We start from the raw sequence: 26271 nt of genomic DNA, 5'->3' as shown, positions 1-26271 counted from the left end.
AAGTTTGCTGCTAGAAATATGTATTATGTTTTTAAAAATTAGACAGGTATGTAAAGCTCCCTTAAGCAAATGATAATTAAATCATGTGTTGCACGAACTCTTCAAAATATCATCGGACTAATATCGATTTTTTTAAATAAAAAAAAACTACTTTTGAAGAATCTGACAGCTTGACAATATTTTCGAAGAATTCGTACAAACATAGGTTAAATCTAATGATGCTCAACTTCCAAATGAATCACACCCTGATGCTTCCCATTAAATTTTTGAATCAAGGTAATTTTTTTTTTTGGCAAACATAACATTGAAAACCAAAAGAATCAAGGTATGGGTATCCTTCTTAAGTACCATCAGATCAGGTGGTTTTATGATTTGATTTTGATTTTAAAAGTTAGAATTGAAAAAAGAAAATTGGGAAAAAATTGCAAAGTTTCAATTAACTTAAAGATATTTTACGAACATTCAAATTAATTTAAGAAAATGTAGATTAATTTTCTTTTGGTTTCTGATAAAAATTAGAAAGGGGAGCCTTGGCGTGACTGGTAAAGTTGTTGTCATGTGACTAGGAGGTCACGGGTTCGAGCCATGAAAACAGCTTCTTACAGAAATACAAGGTAAGATTGCGTTAAATATAGGGGGAAGTGCACGGTTAGCAACTAATAACATATGTATTCACTTTTAAGCCACTGTTTAAAATATCTTTATTCTTTAGCCATTACTTTAACAAACTTTAACTGCCCGGACGAAAATACCATTCTGCTCATGTCCTTAACTTTTGAACTTAACTTCAAGATTTCAGGACTACATGTCCTTAACTTTTGAACTTGTAACTCTAAGTTCAAGACTATATGTCCTTAACTTTTGAACTTGGAACTCTAAGTTCATGACTTCAGGACTACATGTCCTTAACTTTTGAACTTAACTTCAAGATTTCAGGACTACATGTCCTTAACTTTTGAACTTGTAACTCTAAGTTCAGGATTTCAGGACTACATGTCCTTAACTTTTGAACTTAACTTCAGGACTGCATGTCCTTAACTTTTCAACTTAACTTCAGGACTATATGTCCTTAACTTTTAAACTTATAATTGTTGTCCTTAACTTTTGAGCTTGTTAGTCTAAGTTCAGGACCTAATGTCCTTAACTTTTGAGCTTGTTAGTTTAAGTTCAGGACCAAGTGTTCTTAACTTTTGGGCTTGTTAGCCTAAGTTCAGGACCTATTGTCCTTAACTTTTGAGTTTGTTAGTCTAAGTTCAGGACCTCAGGACCTCAGGACCTATTGTCCTTAACTTTTGAACTTGTAACTGTAAGTTCAGGATCTATTGTCCTTAACTTTTGAGCTTGTTAGTCTAAGTTCAGGACTTCAGGACCTATTGTCCTTAACTTTTGAACTTGTAACTATAAGTTCAGGACATATTGTCCTTAACTTTTGAGCTTGTTAGTCTAAGTTCAGGATCAAGTATCCTTAACTTTTAAACTTGTAATTCTATGTTCAGGACCAAGTGTCCTTAACTTTTGAACTTGGAACTCGAAGTTCAAGACTAAGTGCCCTTAACTTTTGAACTTGAAACTCGAAGTTCAAGACCAAGTGTATTATATTCTTTGTTTTTCATTTTATTTTTGGGAGGGAGAAGGATTCATTTGTTTGTTTATGCAATGGGTATATATTAAAGGAGTAGTGAATTTCTGCCTACACAGTGCAGTCTATTAAAAATATTGTCACTATAGCGAGGACTCTGTCTGGGCTACATTAAAGCAACTTACCATGTACTTGAAAACAATGGACTTGGTTTAAATGAAGCAAATCTTTAGATAAAGTTTAACTTCTTTTTCTCAATTTATTGTCTCTTTGTCTATTCTACTTGTTTTTCTGTACAAGCAGTTATTTTTCGATCGGTTGTGTTGATTAAATTTTTTTCTTCGCTTTCTGTTCTTTTTGAGTTTTTTAATTCTTGGTTATTACATCTCCCATACGATGAAGACAGAAGAATCTAAGGTTAGGTGGAATTGGAACTTTTAACTTATCTTTCTTCCTATCAACCATTCTTCGGCACCTTATTGTGAATCACAACATTAGCTACTAAAGAAGAAAATCCTTCCGGCACAATTCTTCTCCCTAACATGAAAGAGATAGAAGAAAGGGTAACACAGTCTTTTCATATTAATTTTAATAGCTTAGTGTCTACTATTGCTAAGCATTAAAAATGCTGGATAAAAACTAAATACATCTTTAAAAAGTGGCTACTCCACATAATTTTTACTGCAGTATACTTTGTGGTCCTACCCTTCCTCAGACCTCGCACATAATAGGAGCTTAATGCAACGAGCTACCTTTCTGATAAATATTTAGCTCTATTTTTTTGAAGATCAAATTTATATTTCTAACCTAAACACCATATCAAAATCCCTGGGAGTGTCATATGAACCTAAAAGTATGATTTTTGGTCAAACCAAGTTATAGAGAAGGTTAGACCAATTCAGGAAGGAACAATGATTTCAACTAAACGGAAAGGAGTATTGTAGAATTATATTTGTCAAGGTAGAATTTGATTTGATCGGAATAAATAGCGATTGTTGCTTCGAGGGAAAATAAAAAATAAAAAAAAATATTTTTTTTAGCCATTTCAAAATATAATAGTCGATAAAATATAAGTATTTTTTTTCTATTCATTTGAAAAAATTAATACCCTTTTTATTGGAGATCACGATACTTCCCAAAATTGAAACTCTTGATCAATGGAGAAACAATATCACCGTTTTTACTTAATAAAATATTAAAGTAGATGATTGACTTATTCTGTACTGAAAATAATCTCAGAAAATTCTTTGATAATCTTGATTTCTAGTTCTCAATGATATTTCACGATCAACACAATTGGCTGAATCCCGTGAAACCATTTCATAGAAGTTCATTGATGTCTTCTTTTTATAAAGTAAATCGACTTCGATTTTGAATAATCCACATAGCTTATTCTTCTATATATGTGTATTTTATATATATATATATATATATATATATATATATATATATATATATATTATACACTTTTTAATTAAAAAATACAATTAATTTTGACCAATCGACCAATTTTATATTTTTCCAAATAAAAATGAGTTATTTTTTTAACCGACCCCGCGTACAAGTAGATGAATAGTAGACTTTTCTAGCTAATTCATTTTGATTTTTGGGTAATTTTTAAGGGAATTTTCTTTTACAAATGTCCCTCTCCTCCCCCAAAAATACTAGATACTTAGAAAGAGAACAAAAACTAGTAAGAATGCGACTAGAGAGTGTACCAAGTCAAAGACCTACGTGTTTAAACCTAAATCATGCACCAAAACACTCTAAATCATGCAGCAAAACACTCTGCAGCAAACCTAAATCACTCTGACGAATTGTTTGGTATATGAGATAACAATAATATTTTTAGAATAAAATTTTAAATTAATTTTATTTTATGTTTGGTTTTGAGGTATTAGTTAATTTCGAAATAATTTTATGTCAAAATGATGAAATTAGTTATCCCATATAAAAAGTGAGATAATTAATTCTATAAAATATCCCGATAAAATATCTCATTATTATACCAAACTACCCCTTAATAAAATAAAGTTGCCATCACAACTTAGAAGCTGGTTTAAGCAATCATCATTAACACCTCATACCATATTCTTTCTAAATTTCAACACTCAATACGCAATCCCTGCTGCCTTTTTTTTGTCTTTTTCCAGCTTTTTCTACATCTCTCTCTGGTCTCACTTTCTTTCTCTCTCACACAGTAAAAGTGTAAAAACACACACATATAATTACACGTATGAATACCAATCTTCAAAGTCACCAAAGCCTAACGCATCTAAGTAAAGCAAAAGCAACAAAGTAATAATCAAACTAAATCCTTTGCCCACTTTTTTCAACACCTAACTTGTACAAATATTTAATCAAAATATTTTTTAGAATTTTCCTGATATATTGGAGCTCCAAGATTCAAGGAATTTACTATACCCATCTTCTTGATTCTCAAAAATAGCTTTAATTTCAGGTGTTTCTGGGATGGGAACTTTGACTGCTTCTTTAGTAGTTCCATCTAAGCTCAAACCTGAAAAGCAAAGCTCTATTTTTATATACAAAACCAGAAGAAAATCCAACAAGAATCAATCCATAGTCCCTGTAATTTTCCACTCTCTTTTTCTCTCCTTTTGGGTTTTCAGAATTTAATATTCAGATATTGTTTTCTCCAATTTTTAATTGAGTTCCCTTGATAGTTTATTTGTTTCTTAAATTATTAGGTGGCAAGGTTATTTGGACCAGCTATATTTGAAGCCTCAAAACTGAAGGTATTATTCTTAGGAGTTGATGAGAAGAAACATCCAGGAAAATTGCCAAGAACATACACATTGACTCATAGTGATGTTACCTCTAAACTCACTTTGGCTATTTCTCAGACCATTAATAATTCTCAGGTAATTAATTCTATTTTTTAGCCTGATAACATATGTTAATTCTTTGTGTTTTTCATACTGCTGAGAGAAAGAGAGTGAACAGGGGAAGGTTACCTTAGTAGTAGTAGTTTTGATATATTGATTCTTGGAGTAGTTTTCTTTGTGTTGCGCGGATTCTCCAAAATAACCGCCGCACCCGGGTTAGATCCTCCAAAAATTGTTTTGATATATTGATTCTTGGAGTAGTTTTTTTAGTGTAGATTTGGAGTCATAAGATCTTGAAGGTCGATGTTGGAAAAAATAGCCTTTTGGACCTGATTAGTCGGCTCATTAGGTCTAACCTTAAGCCGTATGTATACACCACTATGGGTGTTTGAGAAACTCAAGAGAGGGCGGCTAGGATTACTCTGCATGTTAGAGAAAGGTAGTAGGTTGTGGACAAAGTGTATTCATCCGCTTCATGAGGATTCCTGGTTGCTGCAAATACGCTTCCGCTAAGGAAAACTTGTAAATCTTCTAACTAGTATTTATGGGCTAAATACTATAGTCGATGATCTATTACTTAATAGGGGCAATCATCATTCTATCACTTGAGGTAGATTTTCAAAATTTAAATTTGATAGATTCATCCTTAATAAAGTAAAGTAAATTTCATTAATAAATACCATTCTTGATACAATTCGATAGGTTAAACCTTTTAGATTCATAGTGTCGAACTAGTTATACTTTTGAAATTGTGTGTTCATAATTTTATATTTTTTGAAATTTTATTGATTCTTCAAATATATATCTATATTCTATGTCAAATATACTACGTTCAGTTGAAACCATTGAACATAGGCTCCATTCGCCTATGTTCTTCACCAGATATTGGGGCGGATTTAGCACACAAGTTGCAAGTGCTAATCTAGACTCCTCCCAATATACATATAAGGAAAATTTGAAGAAAAGTTTGAGGATATGAAAATATATTAAGGGGTTCTTTTAAATCTTGATCTGTCTTAATGCTGAAAATTTTATATATTTTAAGAGAAATTTTGTTGAGAAAAAAAGGCAAAAATAGGAAATTTGATGTTTGATTTGCAGTTGCAAGGATGGTATAATAAACTGCAAAGGGATGAAGTGGTAGCAGAATGGAAGAAAGTTAAAGGGAAGATGTCACTTCATGTCCACTGTCACATAAGTGGAGGCCATTTCTTGTTAGACTTGTTTGCTAGACTCAGATACTATATCTTCTGCAAAGAACTCCCTGTGGTAAGTTTATAAAATGTTAATATCACATTTTCCTAAGATTGGCATTTATTTATTTTGGAAGGGGAGCCTTGGCGTAACTGGTAAAGTTACTGTTATGTGACCAGGAGGTGACGAGTTCCAGCCTCTTGCAAAAATGCCGGGTAAGGCTGCGTACAATAGACCCTTGTGGTCCGGCCCTTCCCGGACCCTGCGCATAGTGGGAGCTTAGTGTATCGGACTGCTTTTTTTTATTTTTTTATTGGCATTTCTTTATTTTATATTATTTTCTGTGTTTTAGGTTCTGAAGGCTTTTGTTCATGGAGATGAGAATTTACTAAACAATTACCCAGAGTTACAAGAAGCTTTAGTTTGGGTTTATTTCCACTCAAACATTCAAGAATTCAACAAAGTAGAGTGTTGGGGTCCACTCAAAGAAGCAGCTTCCCCTTCATCTTCTGGTGGGGTAGGTGGGAAAATGGGAAATACAAACACTACAAGCAATAGCAACTGGGATTTACCACAACCTTGTCAAGAATCTTGTTCTTGTTGCTTTCCCCCAATGAGTTTGATTCCTTGGCCTTCTGATGATATTTCTGGGACTGATGGTGAGCCCATCCAAGGCTTGCAAGAGCAGCAAAGTTAAAAAAAATAATGATTCTGTTGGTTTATGTGATTTAATGTAATTAATTAATTATCATTATAGGGTTATGAAAACATCACGAATTGGCTAGTTTTATGTTGGCTGGTTGTCCGTCTACTGGAATCTTTCTCCTTTATTTGGGTTTGCGACTGAAGCATAGTTGTTAATATTTGTTATTGTTGTTGTATAGGGCTATGGAAAAAGGATTGTTTATTGATTGGAAATGTAAATAATTCAGGAGCCATGATTAAAGACAAAGGCATTAGGTTTAGGATGGTGATACCTATAGTTGTGTGCTAGTCAATTAAAGTAAGTTTGGTTGTGCCTAATGCCTTGTTATGTTTTTCATGATCTAGGGGGTGTTTGGATTGGCTTATAAAAAGTAGCTTTTAAGCTAAAAATCAAAAGTCATAAGTTGGTAATATCCAACTTTTGGCTTTTGGCTTATTTTTGTACTTTTAATGCCTAAAAGTGCTTTTAAGCACTTTTTTATCATTGTCAAACACCACACAAACTAAAAAAGTGCATAAAAGCCAATAAACACTTAAAATAAGCCAATTCAAACACCCTCCTAGTCTTGATTTCTGCCTAATGAACAGTTGCACTTGATGGAAACGTGCATCTAATTGTGTTACCAAGGGCCGAAAAAGACAGCCTGGTGTACAAAGTATCTCATATTTTGCAGGGTACGAGAAAAGACCGCACCTCAAAGGTATTGATGTAGATAGCCTATCTTAATGCAAGCATTAGTGGTTGCTTTCACAGCTCGAACTCGTAACTTGTAGGTCATACGAGTATTATTTTACCGTTGCTCCAAGGCTTCCCTTCAAGGGACAGAAAAACCCTAGAAAAATTTAAAAATAGTTCTTAGATGAACGAGGTGTTTACAAACTTGGTAAATATTGACTATCATGGAAAACGTTTGATCAGAAGCAGATTCAGAATTTTAAGTCGGTGAAATGAATTACTTGCATTTGACATTTGGTATAACCATATATTCTTTAAAAATTTGTTTGGGCTTTTTTTTATGTCAAAGACCAGAAGCTACACACAAATTCTCATTGGATCTCGGTTGTTCTTAACAGTGGTGGCTCGATTTGAGGATCTAACATGCTTTTAAGAAACTTCAATAGCTTTATTAATGTGTGAGGTCACATCCTTTGGCAGAAGGCAGCCGCGAAGTCGTCGGGACCTCGGGGGGCCTTCAGGCTTTGACTTTACTAATATAATATCAAGTAAAAGGGCATGTATCCTTTTTTTTTTTTTTTGTAAAGAAAGAGGGCTACTTCACAAGCCGCGGCAAGAGTTGACCATGCAAGGAAAGTGACTAATGAGGGAACGAAGTTCAGAATCAACTAGGGTTCGAAACAAATGAGGGGAGATATAATGGAGTTCTTCACGAAGTTCGAAACAAAGGAATAAAAAAAGGTTTCTATGTGGCCACTTCACCCTCTGCGTGACAAAGATCTCGAACATCCTAGAAAAAGTGACTTCCTTATATAGTAAGGGGGCACCTCTATTTTATACCTAAAGCTAGTACCATTGCTCTCTTTTTTCACTTTTATATAAAGCAGAGTGGCCTCATTTATTTTCATTTGACTTGTTTTCTATCTTTACTCTTATTTCCCTTAAAATAACACAGCTCAAGAGTGATTTAAAGACAAAAACCTACGGTGGAGAAAGGTAAAAAAAAAGATGAGACTTATTTATATCAGATAGGAAATAAGAAATTAACCAAGTACAACAGCTTGTTCAGCATGTAAATTATGAATCCGAGGAAAAAATACGACTTCTATGTACAAGGATCAGAGGTGTTCCTTACATTAGATGTTCCTTAACAATAGAACCTCCCTCCCTCTCCCCATATATTATTACAGAATGAATAGGAGATGTTAATGAGAATTAAATAACATCTCCAACTATACACTTGTGAACTATATAAAAGAATAATTGACTCAAAATAAAATGCAAGATGACAGAGATCATCTTATTAGTTGCATGTTTAGGATTCTTCCTGCAACTTTTTACCGTTCCGTCAGACAGAAAAATGTGGTGCTGCTATACTCTTGTGCAAAAAATTATTGGAGTGGAAAATAATTACAATTTCTCATCTGATATGAGTTCTACCAAGCGAAGATGCGCCAATTTCAGTCTCGGTGTTCTGCATGGATTACATTATTCACATGTGAGATGCTTTCGCCTTTTCTAAAAACTTATAAAGATGAATTCAACTTAACATTTATGGTCTTTGAACATAAGGTTTACCTTAGATTTAGGAGAAGGGAAAACATTCCAGAATCTAAGTGTTTCATCTCCTGCTCCAGTTACAATTGTCTGCAGGGATGAGATAACAGCTGTTAGAGAATTATGTAGCGAAATGAAGCTGATATTGCACTTAGAAAAGTATGAAGAAATGAGCAGACGAATGAACAATTTCTTGGTCAGTTACCTGCCCATCTGGAGAGATAGCAAGATATAAAACTCTATATGTGTGGCCTGTTAGTGTAGCTATCTGCATTAACAGCAAAGAACTTGTGTGACCAAGCTAGTAACAGAACGATATATCAAACAAACAAATGTCTATCCCTGTAATTTTGCAGCTAAGCAAGCAGAAACCTACCTTAGACATTGTCGGATATCTCCAAACTATTATTTGGTTTTGAGAGTAACCATGCGTGCTGACTAATTCATTGACATTCTTAGACCATACAAGATTGCAAACCTGCCACAGGATCAACAAAGTTAGTATCTCAGAAAGATTTGCAGTTGCAATATCAGGAACCATAATACACTTTGCCTTATCAAAAAGATGGTCCAGAGAGGCAAGATAAGATTTGGCAATTTGGCATTTGGCAATAGCATCAAATTAACTCATTCTTATAATATGAGTCAAAAACTAAAATCATAAACGACGAATGGTGATATTCCCAAGTACAACTTAGTGACTTAATTTTAAAGATAGATCCAGATTCTTGAAAATGTTTAAAGTCTGATGTAAAAGTCAAATGAATATCACACACAGGTGAATAATACTTGAAAAGGCCAGAATTTATGTTAACCTGATTTTCCCTCTCCCATGTAATCGTGGAAAACTTGATTGACTACTGAATCCTCAAGTTTTGATTGGACAGAGGTGGTACCTGACTCTAGCACACTCTCTCCTTTTCTTTTCCCTTTTTTATTCTGTGCATTATTTGATAAGTTTTATTGTTCTCTTTAAGAGATTAAGTTCTATTCTGCTCGATTTAATTTTTTAAAAAAAAACAGAAAAAGAGAAAGAAAAGACCTACACTAATTTACACTTGTCCTAGCAGAAAGTATGTAATATGATTCACTGATGGTCGCTTAGCATTGGTTCTGCTCTTCAGATGAGGCAAACAAGTTTCCCGCTATTAAGAAGTTGAACTGAGGAATCAGGGGAGTCAAACTTATCAGCAATATTGTTCTTCTGAGAATATAATTAGGTAGCACAGTACTGGCTATCGGGGAAATTATAAGATTAAAATATGGTAAGATATTATTGAATGAGCAAGCAATGAACAGACGCACAGAAAATTAGAAGTGTTATTGGATGCTATAACGGGGGAATACCTGACTACCAGTGTCCATGCAACTGAGATGTGTATTAGTGGTGGTGTTCCAGAATCGAATGCATCGATCAGCTGTGCCACCACCAGAAGCCAGAAGACCATGAAGATGGGGGGACCACGCAATAGCCTTTACAGCAGCAGTATGCTCGCAGTATTTTAGCACAGGTTGTGTTGAATGGTTGTTCCATACAAAGAGCTGGACATCAAGATTTACTTTAGGTCAGCTAAAATGCAAAAGATTACCCAAAAAGCATCATGAGCAAAAAATTAGTTCAAGATATTAACAGCATACCCTGTTATCATTTCCACCTGAAGCTAATTCACGGCTATCATAAGACCATTTGAGCCCACAAACCTGAAAATGTAGTTGCTATTAATAAGCAGCAAAAGGGAAAACAGAAGTTTGATAAAAGAGAAGATGTTAACAAAACAGAAGATAGAATAAAGCCTCACCTCTGATTTATGACCACTCAGCTTACTGACATAATCATCTTGAGCACGTATATCACGCTGAAGAATACTCTTGTCTCGGCTTCCTGAAGACAGTACTGATGAGCTCCAAGCCAGTGCACCAACTCGTAATCGATGTCCCTCCATCGTCCTTATTCTCTTACAACGAGAGGCATCCCATAACTACACGAAAGGATGCTTAAACCACTTAAACGCCATTACTAAGATTCTATCATCTTAAACTAACATATTGATAACTCTATTCTTGTGCATGCATTTCAGAAAATTTGAGTTCCACACAATGATATGTAGAACTAAAGATCCAATTATGGAGCAGATGGATATAAAGAATTCGTATAACTGACCTTAACTCGTTAAGGATTAGATTTTCTTGTTAAAGAGATCAATTTTTTTCAGATTTAGGAGTCCCAAACTTAAAAAACAAAGGAGACAAGGAAATGAAACCACTACAGTATACCATCTCCCTTAAACCTCATGTCTAGTCTTTCCTCAGATTATTTCGAAGCAACTTAAAGAAAAAAAAAATCAATTTTCCATTGAAATCTATGTTAAGTTGTAAAGTTTGGACTGTGATATATGTCAACTTTACAGAAAAACACATTATAAAGATTCTCTTGGGCATGGAAGTTCCAAAAATTGTGAAGAGAAATTCCCCACAAAGTTCTTCATGGATTGCGAAGAGAAATTCCCACAAAGGTCTTCAATCCCCATGTTGCTTCTTCCTCATTAGGAAAGAATAGATTCAATACTCTAAATATCTTCACGTCATGGAGATGATGCAGGAAAAATTTAGTTTTGCAAAGACATTTTTTCTGCATATGACAATAACACTGGTGCCAGGATATGCACTTTCCTTCTGACAAACCCTGAGATTTTAATACAAGGACGTATTACACTCAACCTAATGAGCAGAAAAGTTCCAGACTAAGTGGGGAATCCAGACGTTTTTCACTCATGCATACAGTTTTCTATAAGAAAAGCATAGGAATTTAGGTAAAGCAATTTGCAAATCTCACCTGGACTTTCCCATTACTTGTTCCAACAGCAAGATGTGTTCCCCTTTGTGCCCAACCAACTGAACTAACACTATCATCAATTCCCAGGTCACACAACTTCACTACCTGCACATAGCATTCCAGTAGAATTAATGATCGATGACCAAGAGTAACCAAAACTCACTCCAATAAAGAAGAAAGCTATAGAACCAACAAACTCACCTTGCTACTAGATGCATGCCATAGATACACACAGCTCCCTAGTCCCACAGCTAACACGTTATTCGGAGACCAGTCAACAAGGTTCAGATAAAAATCATCTTGCAAAGCCGGTGCATCCAATACCTAGTTAATAAACCAAACAAGCACCACACATCAGCCTTCCACAGAAAGAGCATATTACCACTAACAAAACAACCTCCAAAAAAACCACTTTGAGTACCTCAGAAAGAGCATTAAACAACAACTATGCCTCAATTCCTAAAGAGTGTAAGTTCTGTGCACTGATGGTGTAAAAATGTTTACACAATCAGGTTACTTGATAAGTAATTATATGTAAATCTCTTGATAAGCATTATCCATTAATCTGGTTAAAATAGTAATTGACCTGCTATCACAAGTTAAAATTCACTAATAGAATCTTTATATTGTCCGTGCATAACTTAGTTGGATTTGAATGCAAAATCCCACAAAGAGCATTAACTTTTAATCAAGAAAAGGGCCAACATAAGACATATGGCATTGTTAAGCAAAACCCAGATAGCAAACAACAAAAAATACAACAAAATTTACCTTAAAAGGAGATCTTGGAACTTTCCTGGTAGCTTTGACTGGGCTAGGACTAAAACCGGGGAGCTGATCATCATACCCAAAAGGCGACAATGACTGCAAAGATTGCCGGGTCTCACTCTTATACCGAAAAATATTGCAATTGGGTCTACTAATCTGCAAATTTCTTGAATTTAAACCCGACGACTTCTCGGGCGTAACAGGCGGCACAACCGACCCGCAATCGGATCCGAACAAAGCTGAACGAAGCAGTGAGGTATATGCATTGCTGGAATCTTCAGAGGAAGAGGAATGTGGGGGTAAAGGGAGGTCAAAAAGGGCAAAATTGGACGAAGATCTACTGGGAATAAAACGATCACTGTAGATTGTTCGAGATGGGGATGGATGATAAGAATTAAAACCCGGGATTAGTTGATTAATCCGTGATGGGGTTTTGGGATTAAGATCTGAAGATGAGCTTGAGATTTCCATAGTGGATCGAAGAAGAAGACGAAGGGAAGAAGAAGAAGAAAAGAGACGAAGAGATCTAAGGTTGAGAATATTTATGAGACTTAGGGAAAAATAATGTTTTATTTAATGGTTGGTTGTTAGTTTGGTATTTTCTATGTTACTATGTGGGTAAAAGTTTCCCGGGAAAATAATTAACTGAAGGAAGGGTTTTGCGGGAAATATATAGGTGGGTCCATAGTCCATTTCCTAATTGGTAAAGGAGTTGGTCTATTAGGGAAATGATGAGTGGGTTTTCGGGTCCTTTCTTGATTAGGAAAGTTAATTCTTTTTGGATACAATTAGGGAAGTAAATACTCCCATTGTTAAAAGGAATTGAAGTAGGAGTTCAACCTAAGAAATATTTACACGTACAATCACTCTCTGTAACAAACTCATTTGTTCCGATACTTTTTTATTTTTATAGTGAATGACTATTATATATCTATAATAATATTTGAGGTTTTAAATTTTTTTTGCCTATTATAGATAAAAATTATCCAAAAATCAATTCTTTTTCCTTTTCCAGTATTACATATAAAAGATAAGAAAATTATTCAAATTTAAAATCTAAAAAGATATGCATATTTCACTAGTTAAATATTGAAAAAAGCTAATACATTATTAATAAATTCATAACTAAACGTATAAGGATTTAAACTATAAGGTACACATTTTAAAGCTACTTAGAAAAATAAATTCTTTCAAGATTAATGTATGAACTTTGTAATTATAGTTTGTTTCATAGATTTCATTATCTTACTAGCGATTTAACACTTGAATTGGCAAAAATTTGTATTCAAAATTTTCAGCAAAAAAGTATCCAATAGCTTTCCCGTAAAAACAATCTAAGAGCTTAACAGTTAAATCTTCTATCGAAATATTTTTTTGGTATTTGTCCAACGGAAAAAATATCATGTGTAAATCTTAATATCTTATGACTTATGCAAAATAGAAACTTTGTTCAATGGGAATGGGAAAGATATTTTTAGAATTATTATATGTAATCTTAAAATTTCTTGCAGTGGAAACAACCTCTTGCCCAAATGCAGTGTAAGGCTGTATACAATAGACCACAGTGGTCCGCCCTTCCCCGTACCTCGCGCATAGCGGAAGCTTAGTGCACCGGCTACTCTTTTAACCTTAAAGATTCTATATGGATGTTATAAAGGGATAAGTTTACAAAGAGCGTTCTACTCTAAATATGATTGTTGCTGTTATAGGTAAAAAACTATTATAGAGAAGTAAAATATAACTTAAAAAATCAGTTCTAAGAAAAACTTAGTTTTTATAGCAAATGATTGTTATATAAGTTTGTATTTATAGAGAGGTCCGACAACATCATCACATATAAGATAATTATAGGTAAATTATAATAAAATAATTTAATTATTAGCTTAATAAAATGATAACTAATATTATAATATGTTAAACTATAACGATTATGTAAAAAAAAATTACATGATCATTACCGCATATGAAGTTCTAAAAATTTTAAAATAATCAAAGAACAATTATTTTCTCTGATAATAAAACAGTGTTATATTTTTTACTTTTTTTTAAGGGTGAGGAAGTATTTTTCTATTTCTAGGGTGAGGAAGTATTTTACTTTTTTTAGGGTGAAATTACACTATGAGCCCGTTTGGCTTAGGTGATTTAGAGTAACTGATAAACATTAGGTGCTGAAAAACACTTTTAAGTGCTGAAAATGATTTAAAAAATAAGCTATTACGTGTTTGGATAAAAGGGTTGAAATTAATAATAAGCAGCTGGAGAAGTGGGTATACGAAGAATTTTGTTTTAAAAAGAAGTATTTTAGAGATAAAATAATAAATATTGTGGTCAAATCTAAAGTGCTTATAAACTGAAATTTGATAAGTTTGGGGAGACCAACTTATGACTTTTGACTTATTTTTAGCTTATAAGCACTTTTAATTTTACCAAACACGTAGATAAGCTAAAAAGTATTTATAAGCCAGTTTGACCAACTTATAAGCTTAGCCAAACACCCTCTATATCGATAGGAAACGAATATCTGTAAAATTAATCGAAATACGCAAAAAGTGATTGGACCCCACAAATATATAAAAAAAAAAAAAGACAAGTGTCAACATAAACAAAAAGATGCTACCTTCGAATATATCAATCTTATTACTATCAGGAAGTTGCAATTTTTGGAAGTTTCTCTACCAGCAGAGTAATCAAATTAAGTTAGAAATGAATAAATTAAAACCACATTGGACAATCATTGTTACGATTATTCCCTTTTTTTTTTGTCGACAGCATTAACAATTTTGATTTCGTCCTTGGTATAATTAGGAGTTTGAGTATCTATTTCTCCTGTCAAATCATGACAACTAAGGATTGCTAGTAAGAATTACTAGTAAATTAAAATATTAACAAAGTTAAGGGTTTATACTTGTTTTTCTTTGTCAAATTGGTAATTGGTTGTTAAGACGTTTCAAAGTTAAAGATTTGGTAAGACAAGTTGTAAAGGAATAAATTGATTCTCCCGTTCCAATTTATGATGTTTTTCCTTTTTGTCTGTTTAGAAAATGTTTTTTTTTATATTTAAAAATAAGTTAATTTTAAATTTTTTATTAATTTCATGAGATAATTTATAAACACACAAATATTAATGCTTTTTTGGATTATAAATTTCAAAAGCTTTTATTTTCCCTTAAAAGTCGACCAATATAACTAAACTTTGGAGAAAGGGAGTGATATTAGCAAATGTCGTGTTATTGAGGAATCTTTCTCGGGGTTAAAATGATAAAATATAACGATTGATAAATTTATAATAAAATAATTTAATTAGTAGATTAATAAAATGATAACTAATATATTATAATATGTTAAACTATAACGATTATGTAATTGAAATTACAGGATCATTACTGCATATTAAGTTCTAAAAATTTTAAAATAATAAAAGAACAATTATTTTCTCTGCTAATAAAACAGTGTTATACTTTTTACTTTTTTTTATGGTGAGAAAGTATTTTTCTATTTCTATATATATATATATATATATTTGGATGTTTGCTTTTGTTTGAGTAACATAGATGTGATGCTTTGCTTGCTAAGAAGTACAAATTTCTTATTCTATATATAATAAAAGAAAATCTAAAGTCTAACTAATATTCACATACAATGTGAAATTATACTATCATCACATTTATGATTTACCAATATATAGCATATTAAGCTTATTACCTGTTGTCTTGATAATGTATAAATCTTACATTATTTTTGTATAGCTGTTGAGGTAATAATTGGTTTTAAAATAACTTCAATGCGTTTGGTTTAAGTCTTTGATAGGATAAGCTTAATTAAGTGAGCATTATTTGTGACGATCGTTTGTTGTTTGCATAATTGCATCTACTTATTATCACAAATATTCTTTTTATTAATACAATTGATATCATTTAATATAAAGAATTAACTCAAATAGCCTCCCACTTAATATCTTAAACTAAAAATAGCTGGCGAATATATATATATATATACCGACTAAAAAAAGTTAGCATTGAATGTGATCGACTATTTGTGTAACATTGAATCCCTTTCTCATGTTGAATCATGACAATCACATAAAGCGTTGAATCTAGTCGGTTATTTGCGTAACATTGAATTCCCTTCTCATGTTGAATCATGAAAACTACAGATTGCTGGTAGCAATTACCAGTAAATTGAAACTGTAACTAAGTTAAAGGGTGTTTTTCTCTGTCAAATTGGTAATCGGTGGTTGACATGACGTTTTAAAAATTAAAGATTTTTGGGAATATAAGTTGTTATTGGAATAAATTTATTCATTAGCAGTGGTTGACATGCCAATAATAGAGTTATTTAGGAATAATTTTTTAAAATAATGAAAGAACAATTATTTAGCTCTGCGAATAAAACAATGGTATACTTTGTTGGATGAATGAAATATTTTTCTATTTTATATATAACTATAATTGGATGTTTGTTTTTGTTGAAGTTACATAGTTGTCATGTTTGTCTTGGCTAGAACAACATGCCGGGACGATCTACCACAGAAGCTATCCACCTTATTAGGAGGATGGTGGAACAGTACAGAGATAAGAAGAAGGATCTCCACATGGTGTTTATTGATCTGGAGAAAGCGTACGATAAGGTTCCTAGGAAGGTCTTATGGAGCTGCTTAGAGGATAAAGGGGTCCCGAGTAACTATATTAGGGTGATTAAAGACATGTATGATGGAGCTAAGACTCGGGTTAGGACAGTAGGAGGCGACTCTGAACACTTTCCAGTTATTACGGGGTTGCACCAAGGGTCTGCGCTCAGCCCATTCCTATTTGCCCTGGTGATGGATGCACTGACTCATCATATTCAAGGGGAGGTGCCATGGTGCATGCTATTTGCTGATGACATTATTCTAATTGACGAGACACGAGGCGGCGTCAACGAGAGGCTAGAGATTTGGAGACATGCTCTTGAGTCTAAAGGTTTCAAGTTGAGCAGGACGAAGACGGAATACCTCGAGTGCAAATTTGGAGTTGAGCCGACGGAAGCGGGAGTTGAAGTGAGGCTTGACTCTCAAGTCATTCCCAAGAGGGGTAGTTTCAAGTACCTTGGATCGGTTATTCAGGGGATCGGGGAGATTGACGAGGATGTCACACACCGTATAGGGGTGGGGTGGATGAAGTGGAGGTTAGCGTCGGGAGTCTTGTGTGACAAGAAAGTGCCACCGTTACTAAAAGGTAAGTTTTATAGAGCAGTGGTTAGGCCTGCCATGTTATATGGAACTGAATGTTGGCCGGTAAAGAACTCACACATCCAGAAGATGAAAGTAGCAGAGATGAGGATGTTGAGGTGGATGTGCGGGCATACAAGGATGGATAAGATTAGGAATGAAGATATTCGAGAGAAGGTGGGCGTGGCCCCCATGGAGGACAAGATGCGGGAAGTAACACTCAGATGGTTCGGGCACATTCAGAGGAGGAGCACTGATGCACGGTGAGGAGGTGTGAGGGACTGGCTGTAGTGGGCACACGGAGAGGTAGAGGGCGACCTAAGAAGTATTGGGGAGAGGTGATCAGACAGGACATGGCGCGACTTAGGATTACTGAGGACATGGCCCTTGACAGGGAATTATGGAGGTCGAGCATTAAGGTTGTAGGTTAGGGGAAAGTTGTGAATATTTCTACAGCACAATAGAGTGAGACTAGCCAGTTAGGAGTTAGACTAAGAATGTCATTGGTCGTCTATTGATGCAGGGCTTTACCTGCTAGTTTTACTATACCAGCCATCTATTTCGTATTTCGTATTCTGTATTTCATATCTCTTATATTGCTGTTATTTTATTATGCATTTTTATGATACTAATATATCGGCTCCTGTTGCTTTTTTGAGTCGAGGGTCTCCTGGAAACAGCCTCTCTATCCTTCGGGGTAGGGGTAAGGTTTGCGTACATATTACCCTCCCCAGATCCCACTTGTGAGATTATACTGGGTCGTTGTTGTTGTTGTCTATTTTTAAGTTCTAACAAACTTAAAACCCAACATGTTGAGGTAAAAAAAAATTGGTTTTAATATAACTACCATGCATTTTTTTCTTTCGAATTTCGAAAGGTAAGCTTTACTGAGTATTATTTGTGACAATTTTATGTGTTCTTTGCGTCAACGTGTTATCAAAAGAATAGCAGGAGAAATGAAAAATTAGAAATTGAAGGCTGGATTTATAAAGACAATAGTAAGAAGATGCAGGTTAACATGCAGTAATATTAGGTAATTTTGTTCATCTATTCAAGTTTTGATGGACAAAATTATTCAATACCTATATTGGTTAGAAAAAATAAATATTTATAAAATTAATCAAGATGCACAAAAATAAAGCAGATAAGATATGGAATAACAATTGTCAACGTAAACAAAAAGGTGTTATCTTTGGGAACTTGATATACCGTAAACAGAGGCATACGCAAGCCTTTGGGAACACGAGGTCCATATCGCGAACGCGAGATCAACATCGCGAATGCGAAGAACAAACCCAGCTGTCCTTCCCAGATGTCTTAGCGAATGCGAGAACCCCCTCGCGAACACGATGAAGAAAATGTCTGCAACAAAACACCAGAAAATCTGCCAACTCCCAAGGTCCAAAAATGACCCATTGAGCATCTGAAACACGCCCGAGGCTCCAGGGGCCTCAACCAAACATACCAACCAATCCTAAAATACCCTACGAACTTATTCGAGCCCTCAAATAACATTAAACAATGCTAAAAATACGAATCGCCCTCCAATTCAAACTTAAAGAACTTGAAACTTCAAATTTCCATAACCGATGCCGAAACCTATCAAACTAGGTTCGGTTGACCCTAAATTTTGCACACAAGTCACAATCAACCTTACGGACCTAGTCCAACTTCCGGAATCGGATTCCGATCCCGATATCAAAAAGTCCACTACCGGTCAAAATCTCAAAAAATTCAACTTTCGGCATTTCAAGCCTAAATTAGCTACAAACCTCCAAAACACAATCAGGACATGCATCTAAGCCCAAAATCACCCAACGGAGTCAACGGAATTGACAGAATTTTATTCCGGAGTCGTCTTCACACAGTTTCGACAACGTTCCAAATTCTAAGACTTAAGCCTCCATTTTAGGGACTAAGTGTCCCAACACTCCAAAAACTAAAACAAAACCTCCTGCAAGTTACATAAGCAAAAAACTATACGGGGGAAACAATTAATAGGGAATCGGGGCTATAACTCTCAAAACGACCGGTCGGGTCGTTACATCCTCCCCTTTTTAAAACAATCGTTTGTGCTCGAACGAGCATAGAAACATACCTGATGTGGTGAAAAGATGGGGATAACGGCTGCGCATATTCTGCTCGGTCTCCCAAGTCGCTTCCTCGATCGGCTGACCCATCCACTGAACCTTTACTGAGAAATGTTTATTGATCTCAACTTCCAAACCTGCTTGTCTAAAATAGCCACTTGCTCCTCAACATAAGATAGATCCTAGTCCAACTGGACTGAACTAAAATCAAACACATGAGATGGATCACTGTGATACTTTCGGATCATAGAAATATTTAATAGTGGATGAACTCCCGCTTGACTAGGAGGTAAGGTAAGCTCATAAGCAACCTCCCTAACTTGCTGCAACACCTCAAATGGACCAATGAACCTTGGGCTCAGCTTGCCCTTCTTCCCATACTTCATGACGTTCTTCATAGGAGAAACTCGGAGCAAGACCCGCTCTCCAACCATGAATGCAATATCGCGAACCTTCCGATCCGCATAACTCTTTTGTATGGACTGGGCTATGAAAAGTCTATTCGTGATTCACCTTAACCTTCTCCAAAGCATATTGAACCAAGTCTGTGCCTAATAATCTAGCCTCGCCCGGCTCGAACCAACCCACTAAGTACCGACACCGTCTACTATACAGAGCCTCATACGATGCCATTTGAATGTTGGACTGATAACTGTTGTCGTAGGCAAACTCCTCAAGGGGCATGAACTGATCTCAAGAACCTCCAAACTCCATCACACACACACATAACATATCCTCAAGAATCTTAATAGTGCGCTCGGACTTCCCAACCGTCTAAGGGTGAAATGCCGTGCTAACTCCACCCGAGTACCCAACTTATGTTGTACGGCCCTCCAGAACCGTGATGTAAACTGTGTACCCTGCTCAGAGATGATAGATACCAACATTCCATAAAGTCTAACAATCTCGCAGATATAAACTCGAGTCAGCTGCTCGGAGGAATAAATAGTCATCAAAGGAATGAAATGAGCTGACTTGGTCAGCCTGTCCACAATCACCCAAACTACAACAAACTTCCGCTGAGTCCATGGGATCCAACAACGAAATCCATAGTGATCCGCTGTCATTTCCACTCCGAAAAATCTAACTTCTGAAGCAATACACCCGGACGCTGATGCTCATATTTTACCTGCTAACAATTTAGTCACCGAGCTACATATTCCACTATGTCCTACTTGATTCTATGCCACCAATAATGCTACCTCAAGTCATGATACATCTTCGTGGCACCCGGATGAATGGAGTACAGCGAACTGTGAGCCTCCTTGAGAATCAACTCATGCAATTCGTCTACATTGGGCACACATAGCCTACCCTGCATCCTCAATGCACCATCATCTCCAATAGTGACCTCCTTAGCATCACTGTGTTGAACCGTATCCTTTAGGACAAGCAGGTGGGGGCCATCATACTGATGCTCCCTGATACGATCATAAAGAGAAGAATGGGAGACCACACAATCCAAAACTCGACTCGGCTAAGAAATATCCAATCTGACAAACTGGTTGGCCAAGGCTTGAATATCCAATGCCAATGGCCTCTCTACTACTAGTAAATATGCTAATCTCCCCAAACTCTCCGCCCAGTGACTCAAGGCATCGGCCACGACATTGACCTTCCCGGGATAATATAGAATAGTGATATCAAAATCCTTAAGTAGCTCTAACCACCTCCTCTAATGCAAATTAAGATCCTTCCGCTTGAATATATGCTGCAAACTGCGTTGATCAATGTAGATCTCACAAGGGACACTGTACAAATAGTGCCTATTAATCTTCAAGGGATGAACAATAGCTGCTAACTCAAGGTCGTGGATAGGATAGTTCTTTTCATGCACCTTTAGCTGTCTGGAGCATAGACAATCACCCATACGGTCCTGCATCAACATCGCGCTGAGGCCAACTCGCAACGCATTATAATAAACTGTATAAGACCCCAAACCTGTAGGCAATACCAATACTGGGGCTGTAGTCAAAGTTGTCTTGAGCTTTTGAAAGCTCTCTTCACACTCCTCTGTCCACCTGACCCTTCTGAGTCATTCTGGTTATAAGTGTTGCAATAGATGAGAATCCCTCAACAAATCGACGGTAATAACCCGCCAAACCAAGAAAACTCCAAATCTCTGTAGCTGAGGACGGCCTGGGCCAACTCTATACTACTTGCACCTTCTTTGGATCCACCTTGATCCCTTCACTTGACACTACGTGATCCTAAAATGCCATAGAATCTAATCAGAACTCACACTTTGAGAACTTTGCATATAATTTCTTCTCTCTCAAGGTCTGAAGCACAATCCTTAGGTGTTGCTCATAATCTTCTCGACTCCGGGAGTACACCAGAATGTCATCAATAAAAACAATAATGAATGAGTCAAGATAGGGCCAAAATACACTGTGTATCAAATACATAAATGCTGCTGGGGTGTTGGTCAGCCCAAATGACATCACAAGGAACTCGTAATGACCATACCGAGTCCTGAAAGCAGTCTTCGGGATATTTGGCTCCAAAATCTTCAACTGGTGATAACCTGAATGTAAGTCAATCTTGGAGAACACTCTGGAACCATTTAATTGATCAAATAAGTCATCAATGCGAGGCAAAATATACTTGTTCTTCATTGTAACTTTGTTCAACTGGCGACAATCAATGCACATACGCATGGAACCATCCTTTTTCTTCACAAACAAGATAGGAGCACCCCAAGGTGACACATTGGACCGAATGAAGCCTTTATCAAGCAATTCCTGTAATTGTTCCTTCAACTCCTTCAACTCAGGAGGGGCCATACGATATGGAGGAATAGAGATGGGATGAGTGTCCGACAACAAATCAATACCAAAGTCGATATCTCTATTGGGCGGCATGCCTGGAAGGTCAGCTGGAAACACATCTGTAAAGTCCCTCACCACTGGACCTAACTCAATTGTAGGGGTATCAATACTGATATCTCTCACATAAGCTAGATATGTGTCACACCCCTTCTCAACCATTCGTTGAGATTTAAGAAAAGAAATAACTCTGATGGGAGTGTAATCTAAGGTACCCCCTCCACTTTAGTCGCGGTAATCCCGGCATAGCCAGCATCACGATCTTGGCGTGACAATCAAGAATAGCATAATGGGGCAACAACTAGTCCATGCCTAAGATAATATCAAAATCTACCCTACTGAGCAATAATAAATCGGCTATGTTCTCAAAACCACTAATAACAACCAAACACGATCGAAACACACGGTCCACAATAATAGAATCTCCCACAGGTGTAGACACATAAATGGGAGAACTCAGAGAATTACGAGATATGCCCAAATACGAGGCAAAATAAGATGACACATAGGAATAAGTAGAGTCTGGATCGAATAGAACTGATGCATCTCTGTGACAAATTAGAACAATACCTATAATGAAAAAAATAGAAGCAATTTCCTCTGTACAAGCAGGAAAGGCATTCTATATGTCCGAGCCTCCCCCTTTAGGGCGACCTCTACCTCCCCGACCTCCACCTCGAGCTAGCTAAGTAGGTGGAGTGGTAGCGGGTGCTGTAATCATGGCCTGAGGACCCTGTGGAGCATGCTGTGACTGAGAAGTCTATGGAGGTGCACCCCTTCTAAGTCTGGGGCAATCCCCTCACCATTAGGCGAGTGTCGCCACACTTAAAACAAGCTCTGAGAGGGCGTGGTTGTTGTGGCTGGCTCGGGCCACGTCTACTAGACTGACCACTGAAAGCACCTCGTATTGAGGCACTCTAGATACTAGCAGTGCATAATAAGGCTCCTGGGGCCTAGGAATAGCCAGAATATCACTAGTTGTTGGAAGAGCAGTATGAACGGGGCGACTCACATAGCCCTACCATGTGGAACTGCAGCTGGGGCACGAGTACTAGAAAAATGGCCAGACTCTCGAGATCTCTTGGCCTCACTCCTCTCTCTCTCTCTCTCTCTCTCTCTATCTCTCTCTCTCTCTCGAGCAAGCATGTCCTCCACTATCCTAGCAATACTCACAACCTGCTGATAAGAGATATCCATATCTAACTCCCGGTCCATGCTAGTCCTTATGCTGGGATGGAGTCCTTCAACAAACTGACGGATCATTTGTAGAAACCAAGACTGGTGCATGTCTAGCCAAGTCACTGAAACGAACTGCATACTCTGAAATAGTCAAAGCACTCTGGCGCAACTGCTCAAACTCGGCGCGCCAAGCATCACTGAAGCTCTAAGGAACATACTCCCTCAAAAACATATCCAAGAACCGAGTCCATGTAAGAGAAGCTGCCTCAGCTGGATTGCCCAACTCATAAGCACGCCACCACTGATAGGCTGCTCCTCGAAACTTAAATGTAGTGAAAGAAACCCCACTCGAATCTGCTATGCCTATAGTGCGAAGAATATGGTGGCACCCCTTCAAAAAACCCTGAGCATCATCTGTCTCCAAACCATTGTATGTATGAGGGTGGTGCTTCTAGTACCTCTCGAGCCTATGCTGCTCCTCCTCTGAAACTGTTGCCCTACCCTCGTGTTGAACTGGGGTTACAGACTGTATCGGTATAACCACTAGAATCTGATCAACTGAACCCATTGCTCTATGGTGCGGGTGGTGGGAGTCTGTGCTCCTTCCTCAGCCTGAGATGTGGTAGGACCAAGGGGAATGAACCCTGCCTAAGCTAGAGTGATGAATATGTTTATGAACTGTGCAAGGGTCTTCTAAAGAGCTAGTATAGTAGTCGTCTCAGATGCCTATACTTCAGATGGAGCTACTGGATGCTCCTTCGTAGCAGTTCATGCACATGCTCTGGCTACACAACGTGGAGGCCTCTGCCCGGTCCCGGCATCTGGCGGCACTATCAGGGGGCACAAGTGCCTGGTCATCTCCAGTTGAACGTTTTCTCACCATCTATGAGAGAATAGAAGACAGAAGTTTAGAATTTTGAAGTCAATAATTTCGCACGAGAAGGAATGAAATGAAGTGAATTTTTTTTCCTAACAGTTTCATAGCCTCCCGAAGATAAGTACAGACATCTTCGTACTAACTTGCGAGACTCTAATAAGTCGGCTTGTGACTCACGACACCTATGAACCTAGAGATCTATTACCAACTTGTCATGACCCAAATTCTCCCTTTATGAATCGTCGTGACGGCACCTAATAAATCGGCTTGAGCCCATGTATATCCATCCATCCCTGTCCCAGAAACTGATGAAGAAGGCAAAGAAATGTCTTTGTCATATATTATTTAACTTGAAAAATGAATCGAATATACCGACTATAATAACGTTGAAATTTTTGGAGGTTTTCTTTTATAAGTAGAGTAATCAAATTAAAGTTAGAAATGAAAAAATTAAGACCACATTGGTGTCAAAACCCAAATTCTCCCTCCGTGAATCGTCGTGACGCACCTAGTCTTTACGACTAGGTAAGCCTAACATTTGCGGAAATGAAATTAAAGACATAAAAACTAACATCTAATAGATAATTTAACTAAGAATTAAAGATTTCGCTCGGCATATACAATAAAGAACTTTCAAAATATACACAAACTCTCCCAAGACCCGGAACATCGTAAGTCATAAGTTTCTAAGAATTTCTACCTGCTCTATAAATCAATGTCTGAAGAAAACAGGGGAAGAATTAACATAAGGGGATAGAAAGGGACTCCGAGGTCTGTGGACGCGGGCAGATGTACCTTGAAGTCTCCTGAACAACAGCGAACGTGCAACTAAATTCGAGGCTGGTAGGAAGTACCTAGATCTGCACACGAAAAACATATACAAGGAAGGGCATGAGTACACCACAACAGTACCGAGTAAGTGCCAAGCCTAACCTCGGTCGAGTAGTGATAAGATCAGTCAGGGACCTACTGGTATATATATAATAAAAATATGACATAAGGAAATATCACTGTAAAATAAAGACCAAATTTAACAAGAATGAAATCATAGAAGGGTAACAACTTAGTACACAGAGATAACAACAAGAGATCTCCCAAGATACCGTCATGTAGTCCCAAACGTAAATGTGCAGGGGGATCTCTCGGAATACCATCCCGTAGTCCCAACGTAAATATGCAAGGCAGGGGGATCTCCCGGAATACCGTTATGTAGTTCCAAAGTAAATATGCAAGATAGAAGGATCTCCCGAAATACCATTCTGTAGTCCCAAAGTAAATATGCAAGACAAGGGATCTCCCGGAATACCGTTCTATAGTCCAAAGTAAATGTGCAGGTCAAACAACGGAAATAACAGTTACAACTAGAAAACCTACAATTTCGACTAAGTACAAGTCAAGGAAAAACAGGAATTTCACTAAACATGCTGCATAGAGTTCAGATAAGCAATTAAGGCAAATGGACATGCTATTTTAGGCTAACAGGATATTACACATGCTGATATAACTCAAATAAGAAGAAGAACAGGTTATTACTCAGCGAAAATCAAATTTTTACAACAATTATCCTGTGTATGTACTCGTCACCTCACATACACAACGCTCACATATCAAAAACAGTACCAAATCCTAAGAAGAGTTCCCCCACACAAGGTTAGACAAGCTACTTACATCGAACCAAGCTCAAATCAATCTGTAACATTGCTCTTCCCACGAATATCCGACTCCGAATGGCACAAATATAGCCAAAATCAATTACATAACATAAATATAACTACAAAAAACTAATCTAGCTAATGAAATCAAAGTTAAAGCAAGGAATTGGAAAAATCGCCCAAAAAGCCTCCCAGGGCCCACGTCTCAGAATCGGGTAAAAGTCACAATATATGAACACTCATTCACTCACGAGTTCAATCATGCTAAAATTTCTCAAATC

At 36.6% G+C, this 26271-nt stretch overlaps 2 protein-coding genes across 2 annotated transcripts; one reads left to right on the top strand and one right to left on the bottom strand.

The window, feature by feature from the left end:
• The first annotated feature begins 3667 nt into the window (after window positions 1–3667).
• On the top strand, window positions 3668–6642 carry LOC104245095 (protein STAY-GREEN homolog, chloroplastic-like). The gene is made up of 4 exons (XM_009800664.2): window positions 3668–4168; window positions 4288–4461; window positions 5527–5694; window positions 5972–6642. Exons 1-4 carry the CDS (start codon window positions 4052–4054, stop codon window positions 6314–6316), a joined length of 804 nt encoding a protein of 267 aa, XP_009798966.1. The 5' UTR covers window positions 3668–4051; the 3' UTR covers window positions 6317–6642.
• Window positions 6643–7997: 1355 nt separating this feature from the next.
• Window positions 7998–12727, bottom strand: LOC104245094 (B-type cell cycle switch protein ccs52A-like). Its single transcript, XM_009800663.2, has 10 exons — window positions 12162–12727; window positions 11592–11714; window positions 11391–11495; window positions 10357–10536; window positions 10196–10258; window positions 9905–10099; window positions 8934–9035; window positions 8763–8825; window positions 8579–8647; window positions 7998–8474 (listed from the first exon to the last, which is right to left on the bottom strand). Exons 1-10 carry the CDS (start codon window positions 12627–12629, stop codon window positions 8421–8423), a joined length of 1422 nt encoding a protein of 473 aa, XP_009798965.1. The 5' UTR covers window positions 12630–12727; the 3' UTR covers window positions 7998–8420.
• Between the last annotated feature and the right edge of the window lie 13544 nt (window positions 12728–26271).

This window comes from Nicotiana sylvestris, chromosome 8, assembly GCF_000393655.2.
Source record: "Nicotiana sylvestris chromosome 8, ASM39365v2, whole genome shotgun sequence".
In the NCBI taxonomy this organism is placed as follows: Eukaryota; Viridiplantae; Streptophyta; class Magnoliopsida; order Solanales; family Solanaceae; genus Nicotiana; species Nicotiana sylvestris.
The sequence above is the reverse complement of the archived record's forward strand: the minus strand, read 5'-3'. Positions and strand labels throughout refer to the sequence as shown.

What these genes read in the sequence shown, in the direction of transcription:
- LOC104245095 (XM_009800664.2), top strand. Translation starts at nt 4,052, where the DNA reads ATGGGAACTTTGACTGCTTCTTTAGTAGTTCCATCTAAGCTCAAACCT. An exon ending in AGAATCAATCCATAGTCCCT is followed by an intron (nt 4,169 to 4,287) that starts GTAATTTTCCAC and finishes TTAAATTATTAG; the next exon opens with GTGGCAAGGTTATTTGGACC. An exon ending in AGACCATTAATAATTCTCAG is followed by an intron (nt 4,462 to 5,526) that starts GTAATTAATTCT and finishes TTTGATTTGCAG; the next exon opens with TTGCAAGGATGGTATAATAA.
- LOC104245094 (XM_009800663.2), bottom strand. Translation starts at nt 12,629, where the DNA reads ATGGAAATCTCAAGCTCATCTTCAGATCTTAATCCCAAAACCCCATCA. An exon ending in GGCATGCATCTAGTAGCAAG is followed by an intron (nt 11,496 to 11,591) that starts GTGAGTTTGTTG and finishes TGCTATGTGCAG; the next exon opens with GTAGTGAAGTTGTGTGACCT. An exon ending in GATATCCGACAATGTCTAAG is followed by an intron (nt 8,826 to 8,933) that starts GTAGGTTTCTGC and finishes CTGTTAATGCAG; the next exon opens with ATAGCTACACTAACAGGCCA.